We start from the raw sequence: 23,090 nt of genomic DNA, 5'->3' as shown, positions 1-23,090 counted from the left end.
TCGGTACTAAAATACAAACTTTTGGCTCAACAGTAACGACCTTAACATTTCAGTTTTCAGTTAGAGGGAAATTTATCCTTTGAAATCATCATTAATCATTGACGATTCGTAAAAACACCTAAATGCAAAATTGTGGTAAAATTATGTCATAAACCATATTGATCTTTTTTCGATCGATATAAGTAAAAGCCTAAACAGTATATTATACGGACGGACATTATAAAATTGTAAGCCAGTCCGCAAGTGTTCACCATTCATTCAGAAACGATGATGTCATTCAGATAATGCCTTACTACGCCACACGATTAGAACGCATAAATAATTAACAAAACCCGAAAAAGATCATCCCAAAAATGTATGTGAACTATTCCAATTCAATTAAATGAATAATTATCTCTCCTTTTATTTATATATTTTAAAATTTCACGATTCAATTTATTCTTAGTTATCGATACTCGGTACGCTTAAGAATGGATAATATTTTTGTTTTTTTCCTCTTGAATAATTAGAAATTATACATATTCCACATACATTAACGTTTTTTATGAACTCTGAATAGTTTTTATCGAAAAACTTGCAGTCTGTAGATGACTCAATAGATATCAATTCATTTTAATTTGCTTCAGATCAAAATCCTTGTGTTATTTGATATTGCTCATTTTAGTTACATTTACATACAGCTACATACATAATTATACCACTACATGCTATGTTTTCAAGAATGTAAATTATGAAGAAGGATCTAATAATAAATCAAACGTAGAATCAAGCTTTAATATCGAGTACTCGTATCTTGCGATCCGATACCCACTTAGCATCGATTATCGAAACTGTCATTCGTATCTTCGATTCTTGAGCCGAATTTAGTTTTTACTTTATGTTAACCCTTCTATCTGACTGTCTTCTTTTCAAATTAAACATAAAATTGTAACAAACAACACTATATTTTTATCTTATAAATAAACAAATTCGTATTTATATTTATCATTGTCTAGAAGGAACAAAATAATATTGGGTAATTGGTATACTTTTTTAGTTATACAAATCACAATTTGCTAGTATTCGTTTTGTAAGACTGTCTGTAGACGTTAGTGCTTATTGAGTTGTTGCTTAGGTTGGTGTTTTTAGTATATAATTCCTGTACACTTGCAACGCATCAAGTGCATTTCTTGCACCCAGCATGGTACGTTTTTTTTAATTTTAAGCTATATTTTATGAATAAAATTGTGAACCATCTCCTCTTATAAATAATTGTGACGTATTGCTTTGACTAGATTTATTTAAACACAAAGTAAAAATATAAAATTGTCGCACAATATATTTCTAATAATAACATTATTGGTTTTTTATTGTATAAAATTTTAACAAATATATCAATATAATTTTAGGCAAATGATAACAAAATGACAACAAACAGCAAATTTGTTCTACCGGTAAGCAGTGATGACAATTTGAGTGTACTGTCGGTGATCTACAGATTTTTTAAGAAGGTTGGTCATAATAATAAGATGTTAACATGATTTTTATTCTTATAAAAATATAATAATTCTATATGTACTCTAGAAAGAATAAATTTTCTGTCAAATATAATTTAAAATTTAATAAACTAAATCGAATATGTTGCATTCAGTTCTTATAGATTAAAATAGTTGTATTAATTAAGGATCACAGATACTTTTATTCTCAAATAGCACAAATAACTAGAGTCTTTTATGAGAAACATGCAAATAGCATTTGCAACTCAAAAACAAAAAATATTAACTATTAATTCACAAATTGATTTAAAAACATTAACTTTCTTATTCATATACCTTATTTAGTTTAATCTATAAAAAAATTATGGCTTCATATTAATAAAATTCTATTCCTACTGATGATATAATATGACAATGTATGTAAATATGTTTCTCCAAAATAGAAATCTTGGATGGTTTCCAGATTATTTACACATAAAAGTTTGAATATTAGAATTCAAAGAAGTATTTAAATTTTAATCAAAATCAATAGTGATGCATTTACTAACTAATATTGGTATGCTGATAGCTGCTTATGAATCATAACCTTGAAACAGCCACCAATCTTGAATCATTGTAGAGGTATTTGACCTTAATTTTTTCATTATAGGTTGCTCAAGCTTTACAATTAGAATTTGATATTCTTTACTTATTTTGATATAATTTGAAATAAAAATACGCATATAGACATTCATTTACTTTCCCACCTAAAAAGTATCATAATTTAATTACTAGGCAGTTATTTTAAAAACATATTTTTTTTTAATTGACAAAAATTCCACTGCTTATTTTGTAAGCAATTTTCAACATTTATCATTGGTACTTACAAGTAGGTTAATTATCTGTAAGCAAATTTATCACTACCAGGTAATTAGCTGATCTCATTAATATGTATAAATGTTTTTTTGATGACATATTCAATCTGGCAGCTTAATGTACATAGTACTAATATTTATGTTACTTATTGTGACAATACAAAAATATTTTTTTTATATTTTTAATAAAACTCCATAAAAATAGGTACAAGCATTCTAATTACATATTATGTCATAGAATAGAATACCATTTTGAAAACAATTTTCATTGCAATTATTTTATCATATCATCTTAACAAAACAACTAACTGTTAGTAAGTTAGGGATGGAAAATTTCTGCATTTTCTATCCAGAGTGAAAACTATAAACAAATATTAGAAGATCATATGGGACAATAAATCAACATAAAGGGCATTCCCTTTACGTTGATTTATACTGTCATTTGAATGTTAGTTTTAGTTATCTTAGTGTTAGTTATTTCAAAAAAATAATATTGGAAAGTGCCCCATTTTTACAAAAGGTAAAGAAGAGACATAGGAAATAATCCAACAGTAACAAAGAGTAAAAAACAGTGCTGAAGCTAACTATTAATATATAATACCCACCCAGCTGATATATGAAGCATTAATTTTTCTTAATACCCCAATGTAATTCACTTATTTTAATATGTAAAAGCTATAATATAAGATGGAAATGTTTAAATAGAGTATTACGAGGTGGAATTAAAATTTACAATTATAAACAAATTATTTAAATAGTCTACTTAAATGAATATAATATTAATTAATTGTGATAAGATAGTTATAGTTGAAGTATTTATCTATAATTATACTTACTGCTCAATAGTGATTGTTATTAGGTACTAGGAATAAGATATTTTGTTGTTATTTATATTTAACTTTATTTAACGCGTAGCTCGCATTTTAGGTTGGTAGGCAGTATATAGGTATAAAAAAGTAGTCTATGACCTTCCTTGGTTTTCAGACTTGATGTTACCACATTTTATCAATTTCGGTTCAGTGGTTTGACCGTGGAAGAGAAACAGATAGACAATTCGAGTTACTTTCTCATATATAATATTAGTATAGATTATCATTTTTATTACTTTAATCAATGAGTTAACAGGAATACTTTTTTTAACGTCGTTCTTTATTAACGTCAAAGTATGGACGAATTAATTTGTTAGGTTTTCGTGGGAAATTAGTGTATTCAAACCTTTAATAATAATTATTTAGAAGTAATTCAGTTCGTTTTTATTGACGTTTAAAATCTTTATTAATAATAATTAAACTTGCAGTGTACACACTCCATATTAATAAAGTGTAGGTTTAACAGTTTATAGTGCTGATAAAATAAAAGGTGACATCATTCATGCTAAAAATATTCCCACTAGACAGGAAGTGACCTAATATCACGAACTTCAATTGTTTTATTATGGAAAATGTATCTTTACCTCTTTATTCCTAAAGCATATAAGGAACTAATTTCTATTTATGTATGAGGGTCATGGTTAATTAAAAACCTTTAGTTGTAACGATTGTATACGTGAAGGCATTGTATTGATCGTACAAAACTATCGAGTAATATGAGTAATTCGTCGTTTAGTCGAGTTAGCGTGATATTGTTAATTTAGATATTTTTGTACATTTCAAACTGTATCGATTTTTTAGAGCACGTGAATTTTACGGTTGTTGCACTAAAAATACTCCGTAAAGATTTCAAATCGAATTACACATTCCATGTATCAAATGAAATAACATTTGTTAAATTTGCATCGCTCTTATACTTTGCATATTTTATAAAAAAGATAAAATAAACTGAGTCGAAAATAATAACGAAATTTCCGTCTCTCTAAAATAGAGCTGAAAACTATTTAGATTTATTTGTACAAATTTAAATTTGTATAACTATTTGAATCTGTTGTGTTTTTAGAACACTTGTTACCAATATTTTCTCTGATAGTTCTCTGAGTCTTATGTTTATTTATAGGTCACGATAGTAGGTGCAGTATACTTGGTTGGTTATATGCAATGGAGCGTAGCATGGTTGATTGGTCCCGTTGTATTATCGGTGATGCGAGATCAGTGGCGAAAGGAAAGCGAATATCGTCGAAATTTGGCGAAAACCGCCGCGCTGTCTTCAGAGAAAGATGTCGTACTAGCACGACTTGATGATCTTCCGGCATGGGTACATTTTAACAAAATACTTTTACAATAATATATTTTTTTATTCACTAAGCAATCTAAAGCTAAACTAAGCATAAAAAATAAAGAATCCAAAAAAAACGTAATAAATACCGGTGAAAAGGCCGTGGATTCAGTTTGTAACTACACCGTATAATTAGCAAATTTAAAATCGAAAATAGACTAACGCTACAACAACGATCAATATACACAATAATGATTTATTTGCAGTAAATAAAGACAAAATAATAATAATAAGCGAGACAGCAAACACAAGAATTAATTTTATAACACATGTTTATTTTAGGTGTTCTTTCCGGACGTAGAAAGAGCAGAATGGCTTAACAGGGTAAGTCGCTTTTGTGATTCTATTTCTTATATATTCCAAATTATGTTTTTGTATTATTTTCAATCAAATCAGTATGCCTATGTATAGCTTACTAATAGTAATAGTTGACTTATTTTAAATTGTACGAAAATTGTTGATTTGGTTCATCATTCTCATTTCCATAGTTTAATAAATAAATTTAAAGAGGGCACTTCTTAGTTAGAGACAATAGGTTCCGTATCTAACTGGTATGGCAATCATCGTTGATATGGCAATGTCGCCGACTGTGCCAAACATGTGCCAAATCTGTGTGTTGAATAGCATATATTTAATATTTTTTTATATATTTTGTGTACAATGTAAATTCTGTTGTTAAACCTATATAAATAAATGTCATTAGTTGATACTTTCATTTTTTTTTATACAAATTTAAAAAATAACTTTATAGCATGTAAACAAGGATATTATAACAAATGTTTCAATAGAGTATTTTCTGAACAGATTCTTCTACAAGTGTGGCCCAACGTTAACCATTACGCAAGAACTCTTCTCAAGGACTCCATAGAACCAGCAGTAGCCGAGAGTTTGGCTAACTATAAGTTAAACGGATTTAAGTTTGAGCGAATGATTCTTGGTACCATTGTAAGTTTATTCGTTTTTTTTGTCTATGGTCTTATAATATACTCTTTGAAAAAAAATCCCTACAGAGAAATAGTCCCCTGATGCCCTGGACTAATATCGTACCCACTTCTAACCAAGCATTATGCTTAATATGGGGCTGAACATATATATTGTTAATTTTTTGAAAACAGGTATCGCTAGTACATTTCACTTCTTTAAGTATTCAGTTCTTTTTAAGTATGATATTTTTATGAAAATTATAATTTAAATCTAACGAAAACGAAACAAACACTTCTGTAAAACCTGCATAATAATAAACTTTTTCATTATCAGTTTTGATATGAGTTTTATTGAAGTGTTTATTTCCGCAGGTGTTGTAAAGTCGTGTTATAGAGTACGTATGTAAATGTGTGATGCGTGTGTTTGCCCGCAGGCGCCGCGCGTCGGAGGCGTCAAAGTTTACGATAAGAACCTTTCTAGAGATGAAATCATCATGGATGTAGACTTATTGTAAGTTCGCTATCTTAACTACATAGAGTGACTAACAGATTAGTCAACATTAGTAGATTGTATGCCTATTAATTCGTTTAAATTTGGATGCGTTGATGCAATGAGAGTGTGGTATTTATTGAATAGTGGCTGTATACACGTATTTTAATAATACGATTAAATTTTTAAGACTTTTTTGGATCGATATTCGGCAGGTTTTAATTTTTGATATACTTATTAAAAAAAATTGTTTTTTTGCAAGACTTTTTTTTCTTGCGATTAATATAAATTCCCATCTGCTGGACAGTAGCCTGTCCTCTTAATGAGATGGTTTTATGCCAATCCAATACGCTTTTTCAATGATGTTTGTCTTAATCGTCAAGAATGAGTTGAATTATTAACGCAAATTAGACAGATTCACGTCAGTGGTGCTTGCCCGGAATCGAACACGCTGTTTAAGATTCACATATTTTACCTACTTGGGCCTTCTCAGCTCGTGAATTTACACTCTTATATTTAGACATTAATATTATTTTCAGTTATGCTGGTGATTGTGATATTTCATTCGTCCTTCAACGCATTAGAGGAGGCATTAAAGATCTTCAGGTAGGAAAATATTTGTTAATTTATTTATGTTATATAACTAGTAAAACCCGACTGCTGTTGTTAATTGCTTGTGTACATATATATTCATGGCGATCAGTTGAAGGTTTGTGCTGCAGCGATCGCAACAAAATGCATATATGGTATAAAACCTTCTCCGTGAAAAAATAATATTTATGTGTCGTGTTTCATTTCTTATAAAAAATAATAATAAATGTTTACAAAAAATTATGATTAATTGTATTGATTTTGTCATTTAAATAGTTCTCGTTATTTTAAAACATGTATTTGCAATAATAGTCTCGTTACTCACGACCAAACCCCTGATTTATTAGGTAAAAATTGCCCGGCACAAGAAGAACCCATTTAAACATTAAAGTAGAGAAGTTCTCTGCAGTAGGCCAAAGTTAGTTTCCTACTGGTAGTACTGTAATGCAGTACTACCAGTACTTACAGTTGTTTGCGCGAGCAAAGGATTCTGTCGTACGCAGGCCTCGTGTGGAGGTCATATCTGCATAAATAGTTATTTACTGGAATAGTAAAATATGAATATCAATACGATATAAGACATACTGTTACTATGTATTAACATATATACTTATGACACAGCAATTGTCAGTTATGAGCAAAGCGTCTCCTTCCTGTAATAACTATACCCTTGTCGCCTTCGAGTATTTATTCATGACATATAGATTTATTTTGATTATATTTAAACAATAGCTTGTAGTAATCGTTTATTTAAATATTGTTGAGATTTTATTTCAATACTTAATTAGTAATAAAAACATGCTAAAAATATTTATTACTAGCTCGTTGCGTTAATAATGTTTATAAAAAAAACATACAACGATATTGACTTACAAACTTTCATTCCAGCATGTTCTTTTAGAAACATTTAAGTAACAATCAGAAGCAATTAAAACAGTTGTATTGACAGTAATTGAGTTTCGCTAATACTTATTAGATACGATTGAACCCGCCGTTTCATCGTGATTATTATAAGCTATTTCATTAAGCCTAAGCTTCAATGTTACATAACATTTTAGTTTTTATTCCGGATTAACGGCATGGAGTCTGTATTAATGAGACTACCGCATCTGAATCTTATAGTGAAAATAATATTTTTTTTCTAGATCCATGGCATGGTGCGTGTGGTGATGAAGCCGCTGATCACGAAGATGCCGCTGGTGGGGGGGCTGCAAGTGTTCTTCCTCAACAATCCGTCCATCGACTTCAACCTCGTCGGCGCCGCTGATGTTCTAGACATGCCTGGCTTTAGGTATCTATATATATTTGGACTTATTTTAAATGATAGTGTAGTATATTTTACAAATCAAAAATCATTAATCTGTAATTAATGTTCTAATTTAATAACCATTGCGTAGATCAAATGTAGAGTTTCACTTTGAAAGGATTTTGTATAGTATATTTATCTATTGGAGACAAACACGTAGAAAAATAATTTATTATAATTGTATATTATTTTCCAGTGACATTTTACGACGATGCATTGTGGAGCAAATAGCAAATATGATGGTTCTACCAAACAAATTGCCTATCAAATTGAGCGACGAAATTCCAACCGTTGACCTGCGCATGCCCGAACCTGAAGTAAGTTACTGCATCGATGTTGTCTTACTGAACGATTTTAGCCTATTTTGATATTTTTTTTAGTTTGCGAGAAATAAAAATTAAAATAAGAGGAGTTTAGTTAAAGAAGACTCTTAATATTTAGAGATGGGAGATTCAATGTAAATATTTAAAATGTACGCTTTTAAGTCTTTAGCGGACATTATCAACTTAGAGATGGAAGGTACTTTTTAAATATTCCTTCATTGAGAAGGAATATTTAAAAAGTACCCTTTTGGTCTCAGCGGACAATGCAGAATTAATTAAGTGCAAAGCCCTCAATCTAACAATGCAATCAATACTAACAACTTAGCATGTTTTCCGAGGTAACACTAGCAACTTTATTACATAATGGAATTGATATTCCAAGCCACCTTAAGAAAGAGAAGAAGCTGCATATTTTAGAAACTTTACTCGTTACCTGGATTATACATGTGACCTTATTGGTTCATCTATTATTTATCTACCAATATTATTAAATTTACAGTTTTATTTTACTGTATGTATATAGAGTTACATAATAACAATAAGAAAATTTATGCTAGATTAGATGTTTACATTTTTTTTTATTTATAATAAATAATAAAGAAACAATTCTTTCAAGGGTGTACTTCGTATTCACCTGGTGCAAGCTCAGAACCTAATGAAGAAAGATGTGTCGATGTTGGGTAATATAAATGAAAATGAAAATCTTTAATATCATAAAATAAATTTAATAAATATAAACACAAATGGTCGTAAGTAGGTCGATTAATCAATAAATAAAGTATTGTCCACTTGCAGGTAAAGGTAAATCGGATCCTTACGCCATAATAACAGTTGGCGCGCAGCAGTGGAAGACCAAACACATCGACAACAACATCAACCCTCGCTGGGAGTACTGGTGCGAGGTGAGTTGTAACCTCATAATATTAGATACGTTACACTATTTGCACGGTTACGGTTAATGCACTAATTTTATTTTTTTCAATATATTTAACTTAAAATGACTCTATATTTATAAAAAGCTTGTAGATAGATTCGTTAAGCGGACACATTTGATAATTTTAGAATGTGTTCCCTTATTTCGTAAAGGTTCTTTGGTGAGTACATTAAGATTGATTTATGTAATCTTTTATATCACTTCTTTATTTGTATTGAATACTCAATGTATTGAGAATATGCATGTGATTAAAATGGTTCTACAATATTCGGTGAAATAACAAGTAATGTATATTCATTGTCATCCGTTACTAACCTTGTATATAAGAATAATCTATATCCTGTTCGATTTGGCCTGATTTGGCCTTGAAATAGATTATTCAATGAAAAATGGGGAGTTTTTGTTGAGTTTTATCATCATATTTATATCGAAGTAATATAAATTTCGAGTTTCTACAAACATGTAGAGACATACTTGTAAGTAATTCCATTTATCTTTATACTGCCGTTCCAAATGTTGTTAGAAAATGACATTTTAAAACCAGCGTCGTAAGCCAGCTTTTAAGTGTAGTCTAAAAAAACATTATATAATATAACAAATTTTGTATTTTATTTAGTACCGATATAGGTATATGCATGTATATACTTATATATAGAAATATAAAGGAGTACCTAATAGATATATATAGCTTAAATAGTTCTTTTCCAATTTAGTTACTAAGTTAGTAGTCTTATTATTAACTTAGTTAAGTCCAAATAAAACAGTTTACTATAAATATATGTATACTTGCAATATTATATTGACGTCAAACGGCGCTCCATTTTGGAGGTGCCATTCTATCAACATTTGGAACGGCTAATACCTGACTTCATTTTAATTCTATTATAAACATACTGAAAACTTTCGAATTCAGACGAGACCATCTTTGGCCTAAAATATTTCTACTTTTCAAATGACGTTCTAAGCGTGACTTTTTATAATTTTTATTTTAAAATTACTTTCAATATGTAACACTTTCCTTTCTACCTTTTTCAATCATTTATTCTAAATTAAATTTCTCGCCTGACTTTTTCTGTTAGCTTGTTCGCCTTCGCTAAATTGGTCTGAAAAAGAAATGATTTTGTTTTCCTTACTTATGTTTGCGTGGGACTATGCGTGTATGGCGTAAAGGCGCGTATAATGCAATCCCTGGGTCAAACATTGGACATAGAAGTGTTCGACAAGGACGAGGGCAACGACGATGATAAGCTCGGCAGGTGAGTGCGGTGCGGGACAGGAGGTGGCGGACGGTGGTAGGTGCTACACGTGCTAGACTACTTCGTCCTTAATCCCAAATGATAAGGTTCAAAGTTGTCAAGCAATGAAGAATTAACCATACTATTCTATTTCTTCATTTATATATACATACATTATGCGAGCTTTATGCGATTTTATTTAAATGGCATACATGCATGGCACATTATGATGGTTCAACAGTAGTTTAGTGTATGCTGCTTTAGATGTTTACGTTGGTGCGCTAAATAATGCTGCTATATAAGAAAATAATATCTTTGTTGTCTAGTATTTAGGTAAAATTATTCGAATTTTATTGTACACTGATGATTATTTTCTTATTAAGCACTTTTTAGCTATAATTGTTAACTTATATCTTCGCTATTGGAAGATTACGAATTACAAATGTTACCTTAGTGATAATATTATATATACGCAATCTTTCAAAGCAGTGAAATAAGCTACAGCAATTCTCTCGCTTTGCTTTCTTTTTTAAATATATTTATACTTTCTTATTTTTATTTATATATGTGTATATACATATATAGCACTATTACGTCAGGGAATAGTTCAGTAATAAATATGCCTGGAGTCTTATGTATAGCGTTTTTTACAATATGATTTTAAATTTTACTAAGTAGTTATTTATCTTCTTTCAAATATTAAATTCGTAGTTCATGGTACAAATACTCTTTAGCAGTTTTGATGAATAGGTTAGTTAATAGCAATTTACATCTAGAACAAAATTCAGAAAATAATGAAATCAATATAATAAATTATTTTAATAATCTTATTTTTCTACTAATCTAGTCAATCTTTATATAAAATTAGTTTGTTAAAACTGCGCGTTATTAAGTTGAAAATTTAGCCATTTGGTTATTTTAACATGTTGTAATTTTTCCGAAGGCGATTATAAGCTCAAGAAAGAGCCAGATGCTGCAGTGCGAGTTGTGGGACTGGGACCCGGGGATGGGCATTCAGAACGATGACTATCTCGGCAGGTCCGTTCCGCCCCACGCGCACAATGACATTTGTTTTGGCGTTACTACTCTGTGGATTTTCATATCACTCTTATTAGTAGAACTTGATACATTTTTTTATATTAAATTATAAATACATTATTACTGAGGGTGATCTAAAAATTCGTAGTTACATGTTACAAAATCATAAGTTTTCATGTAAACTTGCCTAATTTTGTGTGGTTTGTCGTTGATTTATGCGTATTTGGCTAATTATTATTGAGAGCAGGGAAATTACAGACGTAATCGGACTGGTTTATGGTTTTTTTTTATTACTGTTTATTTTATGTATGATTTAATTTATTTGGTTTCCTATAATATTTAAGTTTATATAAATTAATAATTACAACTGACATTTTCCGTGTAGCGGCGTTGCAAAACTAATAACAATTCTAACCCGTAGTATGTGTTGTTTTGCACTAATGTGTGTGAGTTTAATTTTATGATATACGTGGTGGGTTGTGACAGTCTGTGCTGCGACAGAGCGCGACGCGCGCTGCCATACAGCTTTACGACTGGGACCGCGCGGGCAGGGACGAGAAACTCGGCAGGTCGGTCATGGGGCGGCTCCCGTGTAACGTGCATCGTACTCGACATACATGCCTTAATTTCACATGTAATGGCGCGTATAAATGCATTTTGAAATCATTCAACGTTCTGTTAGACGATTATCACGAAGCGTTTGGTTACCTGTAGATACATTTATTATTATTAATAAATACATATTGCAGACTGCAGTACACTTTCATACACATGCACTCAAGAAAAAAATAAATAAAACAATTTATATTAATTTAAAAGTACCAACGTACATGTCCCATTGCTGGTCAAGGGGCTTCTCTCTTCTAGAAAAAAAAGGTATTTGGAGCTTAGTACACAACGCTGCTTCAATACGGATTGATGAATACTTATCTGGCATAATTTCATCCAACACGATGTATTCTCTCACTGCCAAGCACAGTATGAATAATAATAATAAATACAAATTATGTACATGAAAAATCAGCAACATTTCCTTCGCTCTAGTCACTTGATCATCAGCACTTAGCGCGATATATTTTTGAATCGAAATAAAAAAAACTGGTTATAAATTGTTTTATTTCTACTCATATTTATACTCACTCAATAAATGCCGTTTATAGACATTTATTTTTCAGTCAATGATGAGAATTCTGTATATCCATCGTAGAAAACTAACAAAACTTGTGCATGCGCTATGTCGGTTTTCTTTACATTAAACACGTAAATGAATTGAAAATATTAAATAAAAACATAAATAATTGTAATACTCCACGTCTCATCACCACGGAATAGAATAAATGCAAAGCTTTTCATTCAATGCACGACTGTCACAATTACTTTTTATATTCCTACTAATCTTTATAACTACGTATGTGTGTACTTATAATATAAATAACGAGCTTGTGTCTACGCGTTCATATCTCGGATATGATTACACGGCACCTCTCGTTTCAAATAAAACTAATTCGACTAACTTATTAAATAAAATTTTAAGATTGACGCTGTAAATAATAATAATCTAAAATTTATTATAAACAGGATATCAGCGCAAAAGTAACCTTCGCTTGCTTTAATATCCATGTGAATTACTTTATGAATGTAATTAAGACTTTGTAAGAAAGAGATTCTATTGACGTTTTTTTTTTAATTGGATTTGGGTAGTTTTGCGCCGCTGCCCACACTTTTAAAAACGTTTGGAGGATTATGTTTCCTTTGCATGTATAAATTATTGTTGTCGTTATTAGTGGCTTGTTTTTAAATGTTTAACTAAAATCAGTTTATGAATTGGAAAAAATGTTCGGATTTATATTTAAAAATAATCATCTAAAATGTATAAGTTAAAAAGAGTAAATAATTTAATGATATTGTTTTACGGGTTTTCTTTCATTAACAATTTAGTGTGCTTTACCATTTCTATTTGTTCACATTTTTTTAGGCCTTGCCGTAACATTAATATTATTATAATTTTCAGATGCTCTTTAGATATTTCACAAGTTGTGCGCGCGGGTCGTTTGGATACGGTAAGTTATTACAATTTATAACACAATAGTACATAATTTACAGTTTCTCAGTTATTTTTTATAACTAACTTCTTTAAAAAAGTACTAAATTCAGCTTCTTTTTACATAATTAAGTATTTTTTAATTCGTAATAAGACGTGTTTAAAAATACTGCATATGCTATACAAAAGCTGATACTTCTATTGAAATTGGGGATATTATTCATATTTTTATGAAGGACATAAGATGTTGATGATGACGTGTTTTACGTTTCAGTGGCAAACACTCCAGCAGGCAAAGACCGGCAAAGTGCATTTGCGATTATCTTGGCACCGATTTTCCACTGATTTGGCCGACCTTAGCCACGTAAGTTTTTTAAATATAATTTACTATACGTTTCTACCGTAGATAATTCTCGCAAAACTTAATTCGTTCGTTGTCTTATTATTTGATTTTAGGCTCTTACTGAAACTCAACTTGTGAAGAATGCAGAGCTGAGTTCAGCAGTTGTATCAGTTTACATAGACTCGTGCAAGAATTTACCAGTAAGTACTACTAAAGTAGTTACTTATTGAAATTTGTTTAAAAATAGAATACATTAGAATTTGATAAATTAAAATTACATTGAATGGACAGAATGCGCGAGCGCAGTCCCGACCCGATCCATACTTGACGGTGACTGTGGGCAAGAAGACTGAGAACACTGCAGTACAGATGCGTACCGACAGCCCTGTATACGAAATAGGATATTCTTTCCTCGTTCAGAATCCTGAAATCAATGTTCTGGAAATAAAGGTACTGAAGTTTTAATAATGATATATAATTTATTTTACATATTACTCAATAAATCTTGTCAAATAGCAGCGTATTATAGCAAAAAAGTTATATTTGCTAAAATATATGAGATTTTGAAAAAAATCAATTCGTTCGATCCGTTCCTACTTGAAAGAAGGATAAATACCAACATAATCTAGGTAGGGCTTTACTTGGTGGTAGGGCTTTGTGTAAGCCCGTCTGGGTAGGTACCACCCACTCATCAGATATTCTACCGCCAAATAACAGTACACTGTATTGTTGTTTTCCGGTTAGAAGGGTGAGTGAGCCAGTGTAATCACAGGCACAAGGGATATAACATCTTAGTTCCCGAGGTTGGTGGTGCGTAGGTGATGTATTCCTTACATCACCTACGCACCACCTGGTTCATATTTATAATACTAGAGTTGGAAATGAAATATTTAATTAAGGCTACCTGTTTAAATTCAAAATAATTCACAATTTTAAATAATTTTTAATGTGTATTTAGGTTATAGATCAGAAGACCGGCAGTTCACTCGGCCAGCTAACCTATGGAATCTCTTCATTATTGAAACAAAAAAATCTTACAATGTTGAGTCAACCACTGAACTTGCAAAAATCTGGACCCGAATCAAAAATTATTATTGCAGCACAACTAAAGGTAACCTTATAATCAGTTTCAGCAAGAATAATAAATAACACGAGTATGAATATCTTCCTTGTCTTGCCCCCCCCGGCCCGCTACACCCTGCTCTCGCCGTAAGACTGTCGCCAGGGCTGCCTATTAAATATGTATTGGAATGATCAACTATCATAATACATAAAAAACATTTTTTATTCAAATAGATTTTGGATGCAAAGTTCTAACTTGTTTTTGACTTTTGAGGCTACTATAAGGCTTTAAGTCTTCGTGTTATAAATTATTATATAGCCGTTTAATTAGACTAAGAAATGATTCTGTTTAATTAATTGCAAATTTCTTTAACTCTTAGATCCTAAAAGAGGCTATAAGAGAGGAGGATATCGATGAAGAGATTGCGTCGGTCGCTTCGAGCGAGCCCGAGCCCGAGCCGGGCGCGACCACAGACAACTCTGGTGAGAATCGTAGAAAAAATATGGTATACTTTTTGTTTTGTCTGGTCATAATTTTCATAAAATTCAAAATATATTTATTCAAGAAGATATCAACAAAAATAAATCGAAAGCTTTATATATTTTTTTTTGGCGAATACAATTATGAATATATATATAATTATATGATATAATCGTTCGATATATACACTTGTATATCGAACGAATATTTTGTATTATCTATATAATCCTGTCTTAAAATATAACCTTTCGTCAATGTTCTTTGTCATAAGGTTCATGTAAAAGAGGTATTATCAAATCGCAATATTTGAATCTACATAAGTGTATATTTATTGCAGTAAACCCACCACCAGTTCCATCCTCGAACACGGATCTTAAGGACTTAGTAGATGCAGCTCCAACAATAAACCAAACCGATAATGTATCTGAAAAATCGATACCCGTTGAACAAATCATAAAAGAAGTCGGTAAGTTGAATTATATATATATATACAATATATATTTTAAATTTACGTTTAAAATCAATTTTAAATCAATTGTGCGCCAATAACGCTCACAAGCGACAAACGTAATAATTCCCTAAAATACGACGAGTTTAATCGATAAACTATAGCTAACAAGTCATTATATATTTAGGAATTATTTGTACGCAACAATTATACGTTCACTACATGCCAAAGTTATCTTACTAAAAGCACAATACTAGCGTTATTGAGATAAATTTACTTTCTTCACGTAGCATAGGTACGAATTCTGGAATTTGAAGTTTCTAAAGTTGAACCTAGTTTTGATAAAATGGAAAAAACCTATTGAATGGTCCAGAAAGATACATACAGAAATTCATAACAAAACATGCAAAATATGGTGAAAGTTTCAATTTTTTTGTTCGAAATAAAACAAGTATCAAATTGTATTAAGGAAATGTCACCGTTGTCGTTGCTATTTTAAAAGATAGTAGACAAAATGGCTTGATGACGATCAATAGGTAAAATGAGGGTCATACTAAAATACATTTCTTTTCATTCTAGACGTACCTCAAGAGAGCCAAATTCAGCCGGAACCCGAATCACCAAAGCTAATCCATAGAACTTCTTCTTTGACAACGTATACATTTTTATTAATACTTAAATTATATAAGAAATCATTTTGATTTAATGCACTATTTAAATTACTTGTTATTTGCAAATCTAATTAAGAAAATAAGTCGAATAATATTCTAAGCTAACAAAGTAGGCTTTTGTAAAATATTATTAATTATTTATTAACTAGAATAAAAATAATGTAAATATTAAATTTATCAACCATAATTTACTTTAGGTCCGCCGGTGAAGCTGGTCTGGGTCGTATCTTATTGTCCCTTCGCTATAGTATGCAAAATCAAATTCTCTATGTTGTTGTACACAAAATTATGTAAGTACCTACTTTCATATTAATATAAATACCCTAAGAGAACATTAAATAATTAAATATTTTCTTTTATGAACAGGAATATACCTCTTAAGGATCCTACCAATGTGCCTGACCCATATGTAAAGTTGTATTTACTACCCGGACGATCCAAGGATTCTAAGCGGAAGACTGCCGTGAGTATTCAATATTATATTATAATACCGACTTTCCGGGAGCATTTTCGTAAGGATTTTAGTATAATAAAAAATATTTATTAGAAAAACATTGCTGGGAACCAATTAAAGACAAATTTAACAAACCCTATTAAACAAATACTTTATTATAACTTTAAAAAAATATTGTTGACTTTTTTTTGTACAATTTTTTTAAAATTGATTTAAGTAAAAATGTAACTATTAAATAAATTGTTGCTGTTACATTTGATAACATTTAAGGTAAAAATGACAGCAATAATTTAATTAAGCTTAAAATTGAACTCTATTAATTATGTTAACAGGTGGTAAAAGACAATTGCATGCCCGAATATGACGAACAGTTCGAGTGGGCCATCCCGCTAGCCGAGTTGCATTCGCGCCAGCTCGAAGTGACCGTCGCCACGCACAAGGGTTTCCTCGGTGGGAGCCCCATCATCGGACAGGTATTCATATATTTTCCTCAGCATGATAAAAGTCCCACATTGTTGATGAAATGTATTTAGTAGGAAATGCAATTGCATTGAAAAGTGTCAAAATTGTAGTCGCTTTTATATGAACATTTTTTTGTAGGTAATCGTGCAACTGAATCAGTACGACATCCGTGAAGCCAAAACATTGTGGTTTGATCTTTTGCCTGAATCATCACCGCGAGAGTAAACATTTAGCAGTTAGATTAGCATTTAGCTTAAAATTTATTATTATGTCAAAGCTTATGCTAAGCCATATTTAAATGATCTGACATAACTTTTTTTAAATGTATTTTGTTATATTACCGCTAGTGTACATGAAAAAAACAAAATCGGAAACATTGTACAAAACTTATTTTTACAAATTATGTTACGACGATAGTACGAGTGAACACACGCATACACTTTATTTTTTTCAATAATGGGTCAATTTTGAAAACACCATCCAAACAAAGTAATAAGCTAAACATAGTAATGCAATGCGTAGGGTTGGCAAAAATATGCTGAATAAGAATCGATTTTATATGGAACAACACTAAGCATAACACTTTCGGTACACTATATACAAGTGTTATGTATTTGTTATGACATCTATAGAAGATTATTATACAGAAAGTGTTATAGAATAAAGGTGGAAAACTTAAGAACGAAGAAGTTTATGAATGTAATATTATCACTACCAGATTATTTAATTGATCATTTGTGACCAATAAAATTTAAATAGGGCCCTTAACATCTGGTTTTGTTTTTATTCAAATAACACATGTTACCAAAATATGATTTCAGTTTGCATTTGTTATGTTGTTGTTTAGTTAAGATTTGTTCCATCTTAAGAATGTTCTACATGTAATAATTTCATTTTACATGTATTAAAAAAAATGGCTTTGTCTAATAATTACTAAAACACGATATTTACGTTATTCTATTTTTATGGCTTTTGTTTTAAGATGGAGCATTATCTCGAATAAGAAATCTTATAATAAATTATCCTGATTGACAAAATTTACATATGTTATTTAATTGCTGTTGAAATTGTAAGAAAATAAAATGTTTATTTATTTATACAAAAGTTTATTGTTTCATAAGTCTTATCAATGTTGTATTTATATTTTTACAGTCGCTATTTAAACATTGTTACTTAATTTCAACTTATGAATAGTTGTATTTTATTAAATAAGTGTAACTAACATTGTATTACGCTTTAACTGTATGCTTTTCTATCAGAAGTAAAAAAAAACCTTAGTTATTGTTGTCATTTTTCCATCCATTAAAATTTAAGTTTATAAATAATAATTTTAAATTAAGTATATAAAAACAGAAGAACACTAGAATATTGAAGTTAATGGTTTTAAGACTATTTAATGGTATGACGTGAAAGATAAAATTAAAGGTCATTTCAAACAATAGAATTTACTTAAAATTAAAATGTTATTACAACATGCTATTTCCATCCAGATCAATTGAATGTTTTTTACCGTTACAGTCTTTCATATTTAGCTCCAGATAGCTCACTTAAAAGGAACATCAACGTTCTAAAGTATTTGGTGTTATCTTCTGGGCAATTATTTTTCCATAGCCGCCGCGTCCACCGTCGTAGTCCGTACGATATTCGTCACGAACCTATAATCATATAACAGAATAATTCGTTGAGGCAAACATAATTTTAAATTATGAAATAATAATATGAAAAATAATAAATAATTGCATATTATGAAATAATGTTAATAATAGTTTCAATTATTGGCTTACTAAATAATCTTTCCTAATTTGACCCTAAAACATACATGAGATAACATAGAACATATTAGGTCTAGTGAATATTATAGCATTCCATCCGAGTATTGGTGATGTTACTGTTATCTGCAGGTAAGTCAGGCTTATTAACCCAAGTGGAATAGTTAAGTAGAATTACCAGTCAAATAATAACAAGTCCTAATCCAAATATAAGACTATAGTAACAGGTTAAGTTGTAATTTTTAAGAAGTAACATTGGCAATTTTGAATTAATTATGAATGAAATAAATTAATTAGAAATGTGGACTTTCGTCAATCTAATCAGATGTATTTTTCATATTAAGTTACAAATCTATTATTACTCATATATTAAGATTTTAGCAAAAAACAACCATGTCTTATATAGTTACCGATCATTACCACCTTTACATAATTAACTTTTAACTTAAAAATTATTTAGAAAACTTACATTTTTGCATAATTCTTAAGCTACTAAAAACTTTGAACATTGACAAATTATAATTTAATAGTCATGTAGTTCAAGTTAGCTCATAATAATAGATGTTTCAATTTAAAATCACATTAAGTTTAAAGCTTGATTTTGTATAGAGTGCTACTTGTATTTTATGTTTTATTTTTGTATTTATCAAATGGCCCACCTTGTAGCCATTCTTAATATCATACAATACAAGCTCAACAGACATATACTTGGCAACATATTGTATCCTATACTTGGCGACATATTGTAAGTGTAAGGAATGGTTATCACTTATTGTGGCAATGTTTGAGTAACAACCGACCACAACTTGTCTGTCTTAATATCAAAATAACAAATTTTGCTTAATAATGGTTTTTTTTAACCTTTAATCTCTTTTATCGTATTTAAACGACAACACTGGAATGCAACATCTATATATTTGTTATTATTTATAACAGAATTCATAAGTGACTGTAACTGACCATAGCAATTTTCACTCACGGCTTTTTCAGGGGTGATTGAATGTTTTAGGTATAAAAATGGGTTTATATTCTTCCTTCATACCAAAATTTATTAAAAAGTTTTTTCGCATTTAAAATATTAGTATAGATTCTATTAGCATAGTTTATTTTCATCCCATACCACCACAGACAATTAACTAAATAAACTGTTTAAAATCTTCAGGTTAATTGGATAATTCGAATCAGCCACATTGCCTCTTTATTACCTGTCCACCTGTTTTCCCTCGTCCATATTGGCGTCCTTCAATAAATCCAGCATCCCAGTCACATCTAATAATTCTATCATCCAGTCTTGTGCCATTTATATATCTATAAAATTGAATTTATAGAAAAATTATCATTGATTAATAACAGTATTCTTTTTACACACCGTTAAGTTCATTGATATTTAACTAACCTCATACAATTCTCTGAATCTTGTCTTGTGTAATATTCTACGAAACAGAAACCACAAGGAGTTTTCTTATATTTATCTAATCCCATAATAACTCTTCTTATATCGCCACAACGTGAGAATAATTCGTAAATTTGTTCCTCTGTAGTATAAAATGATAAATTTCCAATATAGAGTGTAGACGACGCGCGTAGTAACTTTTCTTGTTCGCTTCTGGATCCCTGAAATGTATTAAATTGAACGGCTTTTTAATATTTTTTTTATATTTATCCAAAATACTAACTCACGATATTTTACTGTTGTCTTACCTTAAAATGTTGATCTCGATATGAACTAATTTCAACAGAAGAACTCATTGAGTCGTAACTCCTCTTCATTGCGTTAAATTTAAATAGTATTTACCTATAAAGAAGCGTTTATATATTTAAATGTATTTTAAAAGCAATAAAATAAAGACTAACAATATTGCAAAAAGATGCTAACAAGTCTCAATAATTATTGTTCGCAAGCCGTCACTTATATGGCTCTGACATTGACGGAACAAGTGACATGGCAACTTATTTTTCAAAGACTATTAAAGGACAGACAAATAATTTCAAGTTTTGACAAAATAATTTATTTGACTTTAAAGCAAGTATAAAAAAAAACTATACCTATAAGACTTTATACATCAAATATAGGTACATACACAAAATGGTATTTTAATGAAGTTTTAATTGCCATGAAAGTACCTTGATTTTTATACGGGCTCGTCACTGCTTGGGGCTAGCGGAAGTATCATAAGGCAACCCCTTCCACCCTCGCTGTGGACTTCTGCAACATAAGTGGGCTGAACTTCAACTTAAACACTGTTCACTTTCACCTTGAGATGCTTCTATTTTTTTATATGCTTCTTATTTTTTATTGCCCATTGCGTTAATGCCGAAATTGACTGACTGGTTGAGCACGTCCAACTACCTACAGATTACGTGCTGCAGCAGATACCATCCGCAGAGGTAATTCGAATTTACTGCCAACAACGCCGAATTGCTTGGATCTCGTACTACCGATCATGCGGGTAAATCTGTTCTGGACTTAACTGTAGTTTACAATTTGACACAACTGCTCACCGCGCTTCTAGACCAGGGTTAATGCATCAACGTCTTATGATGTAAATACCACGACAATCAGAAAGGACTCTGCCTCTAGATCCTTCAAAAGCCTCATTGCTAAGGCGAAGAAGGAGTACATTTGCAGAATTGGCGATAGACTTCAGGAAAATGTGCGTCGTGGTCTCTCGCTAAGGCTGTCTTAGGGAATTTCCGTCAGCCTACTTTTTCATCTCTGCAAAGGGAAGGTCATACCACGAACCGTCTTATACATCAGTCGTGCTAAATTTCAATATTTTGTCGACAAAATCCGGAACAAACTTGTATCTGAATTGATTTTGGACACAAGTTAGTCTTTGTTGAATAATATCTCGGAATGGGGCCGGTTAAATCTAATCCAATTCAATATTATACATATTTACGGGGAATGTTCCGAAGAATTGTTTTTATAATTCAATTAATAACAAAATAGCGTTTAGGTTTACGTTTATAGACATTTATTCTCAAAAAGACATACGTCGCTTACATGAGAATACACATATATTGTAATATAACATATGCGTTCGTGTTAAATGATAATAATAACAGTTTTAGTGATAGACATTTGTGATATACATAGTATAGATAATTTGGCTTTGAACACTAGTAAAACAACATGTTCACTATTTACTTTACCGAATGGAAAACGGCCTCTAAAATCTTATTGTAACTAACAATAAAGTGGAATTCTTATTTGCCTTCCTTCGCTTCGGGAGATTTTTAACAAAATTGCATCATAGCATGCTTACAAAAATATTATGTATATCCATAATCATATTAATTATTTTGATTAGTGCCAATTATTGTATAGACAGGAGAAGTAAAGAAAAACTTGTAGCATCAGGTTTCCGTCTCCGCAGTCAATTCATTCTTCCTTGAGCGAGGACTCGGCGTTTCTATAATAAAATTCCGCAAATATAATATACAAACTCTAGCTTTCCCAATTAATAAATTTAAAGTACATATTAAAGAAGGCTTTGATAAGGCGTATTACTAGATAAAGAATGAAATATATGATAAAAAATATAGTATTCATTGATGTCCATACAGAATAAATTGTAATTCAATTAAATTTAATAATGCGTATAATTGTGTGTCGGTAAAGAATAACTATTGAATTTCTTATCGATTTTTCTCTCTGTTCGCAAGAGCCTACTTTATATAAGTATATTTTGAATTGTTTTGTATTGTTCGTAAGATATAATGATGAGATGTATTTGTTTAAGTAGTGATTGCCTTTACTACGTTTTCCTTCACAACGACGCAATCGTTGCAATATGATGATGATGCAAGCGCCTTATCCAACCCGAAGACAGAGACTGTTCCAAGAAAATTGCTACGACGAAAAAAAGACTTCGCGGTGTTAAAGATGCTAATCAAATCTAGGTTTGTGACATAATTCATCTTAACAAAGATTGTAATATAAAACGTTGAAAGAACTCGAAAGTCATGTTATTGCCGA

The 23,090-nt window shown here is 30.5% G+C and overlaps 2 protein-coding genes across 4 annotated transcripts; one reads left to right on the top strand and one right to left on the bottom strand.

Annotated features, from left to right (window-relative positions):
* Nucleotides 1-912: 912 nt before the first annotated feature.
* LOC125071408 (extended synaptotagmin-2) lies at nt 913-18,244 on the top strand. 2 transcript variants are annotated; one of them, XM_047681642.1, is made up of 24 exons: nt 913-1,183; nt 1,389-1,490; nt 4,319-4,516; nt 4,820-4,861; nt 5,342-5,482; nt 5,895-5,971; nt 6,490-6,556; nt 7,687-7,832; nt 8,044-8,164; nt 8,787-8,850; nt 8,966-9,072; nt 11,283-11,377; nt 13,389-13,437; nt 13,693-13,782; nt 13,875-13,961; nt 14,053-14,211; nt 14,720-14,872; nt 15,204-15,306; nt 15,642-15,770; nt 16,332-16,407; nt 16,621-16,713; nt 16,790-16,886; nt 17,210-17,350; nt 17,478-18,244. In XM_047681642.1, exons 1-24 carry the CDS (start codon nt 1,181-1,183, stop codon nt 17,562-17,564), a joined length of 2,427 nt encoding a protein of 808 aa, XP_047537598.1. In that variant the 5' UTR covers nt 913-1,180; the 3' UTR covers nt 17,565-18,244. The 2 variants fall into 2 exon arrangements, with proteins under 2 accessions (XP_047537598.1, XP_047537607.1); XM_047681651.1 differs by lacking the exon at nt 11,283-11,377 and adding an exon at nt 10,275-10,360 and having other exon boundaries at nt 915-1,183.
* Nucleotides 18,245-18,419: 175 nt separating this feature from the next.
* LOC125071428 (nuclear cap-binding protein subunit 2) lies at nt 18,420-21,045 on the bottom strand. 2 transcript variants are annotated; one of them, XM_047681684.1, is made up of 5 exons: nt 20,985-21,045; nt 20,810-20,903; nt 20,505-20,722; nt 20,314-20,416; nt 18,420-18,994 (listed from the first exon to the last, which is right to left on the bottom strand). In XM_047681684.1, the coding sequence occupies exons 2-5, from the start codon at nt 20,876-20,878 to the stop codon at nt 18,899-18,901; spliced, it is 486 nt and encodes a 161-aa protein (XP_047537640.1). In that variant the 5' UTR covers nt 20,879-20,903; nt 20,985-21,045; the 3' UTR covers nt 18,420-18,898. The 2 variants fall into 2 exon arrangements, with proteins under 2 accessions (XP_047537640.1, XP_047537632.1); XM_047681676.1 differs by having other exon boundaries at nt 20,810-21,030.
* Nucleotides 21,046-23,090: the final 2,045 nt, after the last annotated feature.

The sequence above is a fragment of the Vanessa atalanta genome, chromosome 2, assembly GCF_905147765.1.
Source record: "Vanessa atalanta chromosome 2, ilVanAtal1.2, whole genome shotgun sequence".
In the NCBI taxonomy this organism is placed as follows: domain Eukaryota; kingdom Metazoa; phylum Arthropoda; class Insecta; order Lepidoptera; family Nymphalidae; genus Vanessa; species Vanessa atalanta.
Note: the sequence above shows the minus strand (reverse complement) of the source record. Positions and strands in the feature narration are given on the sequence as shown.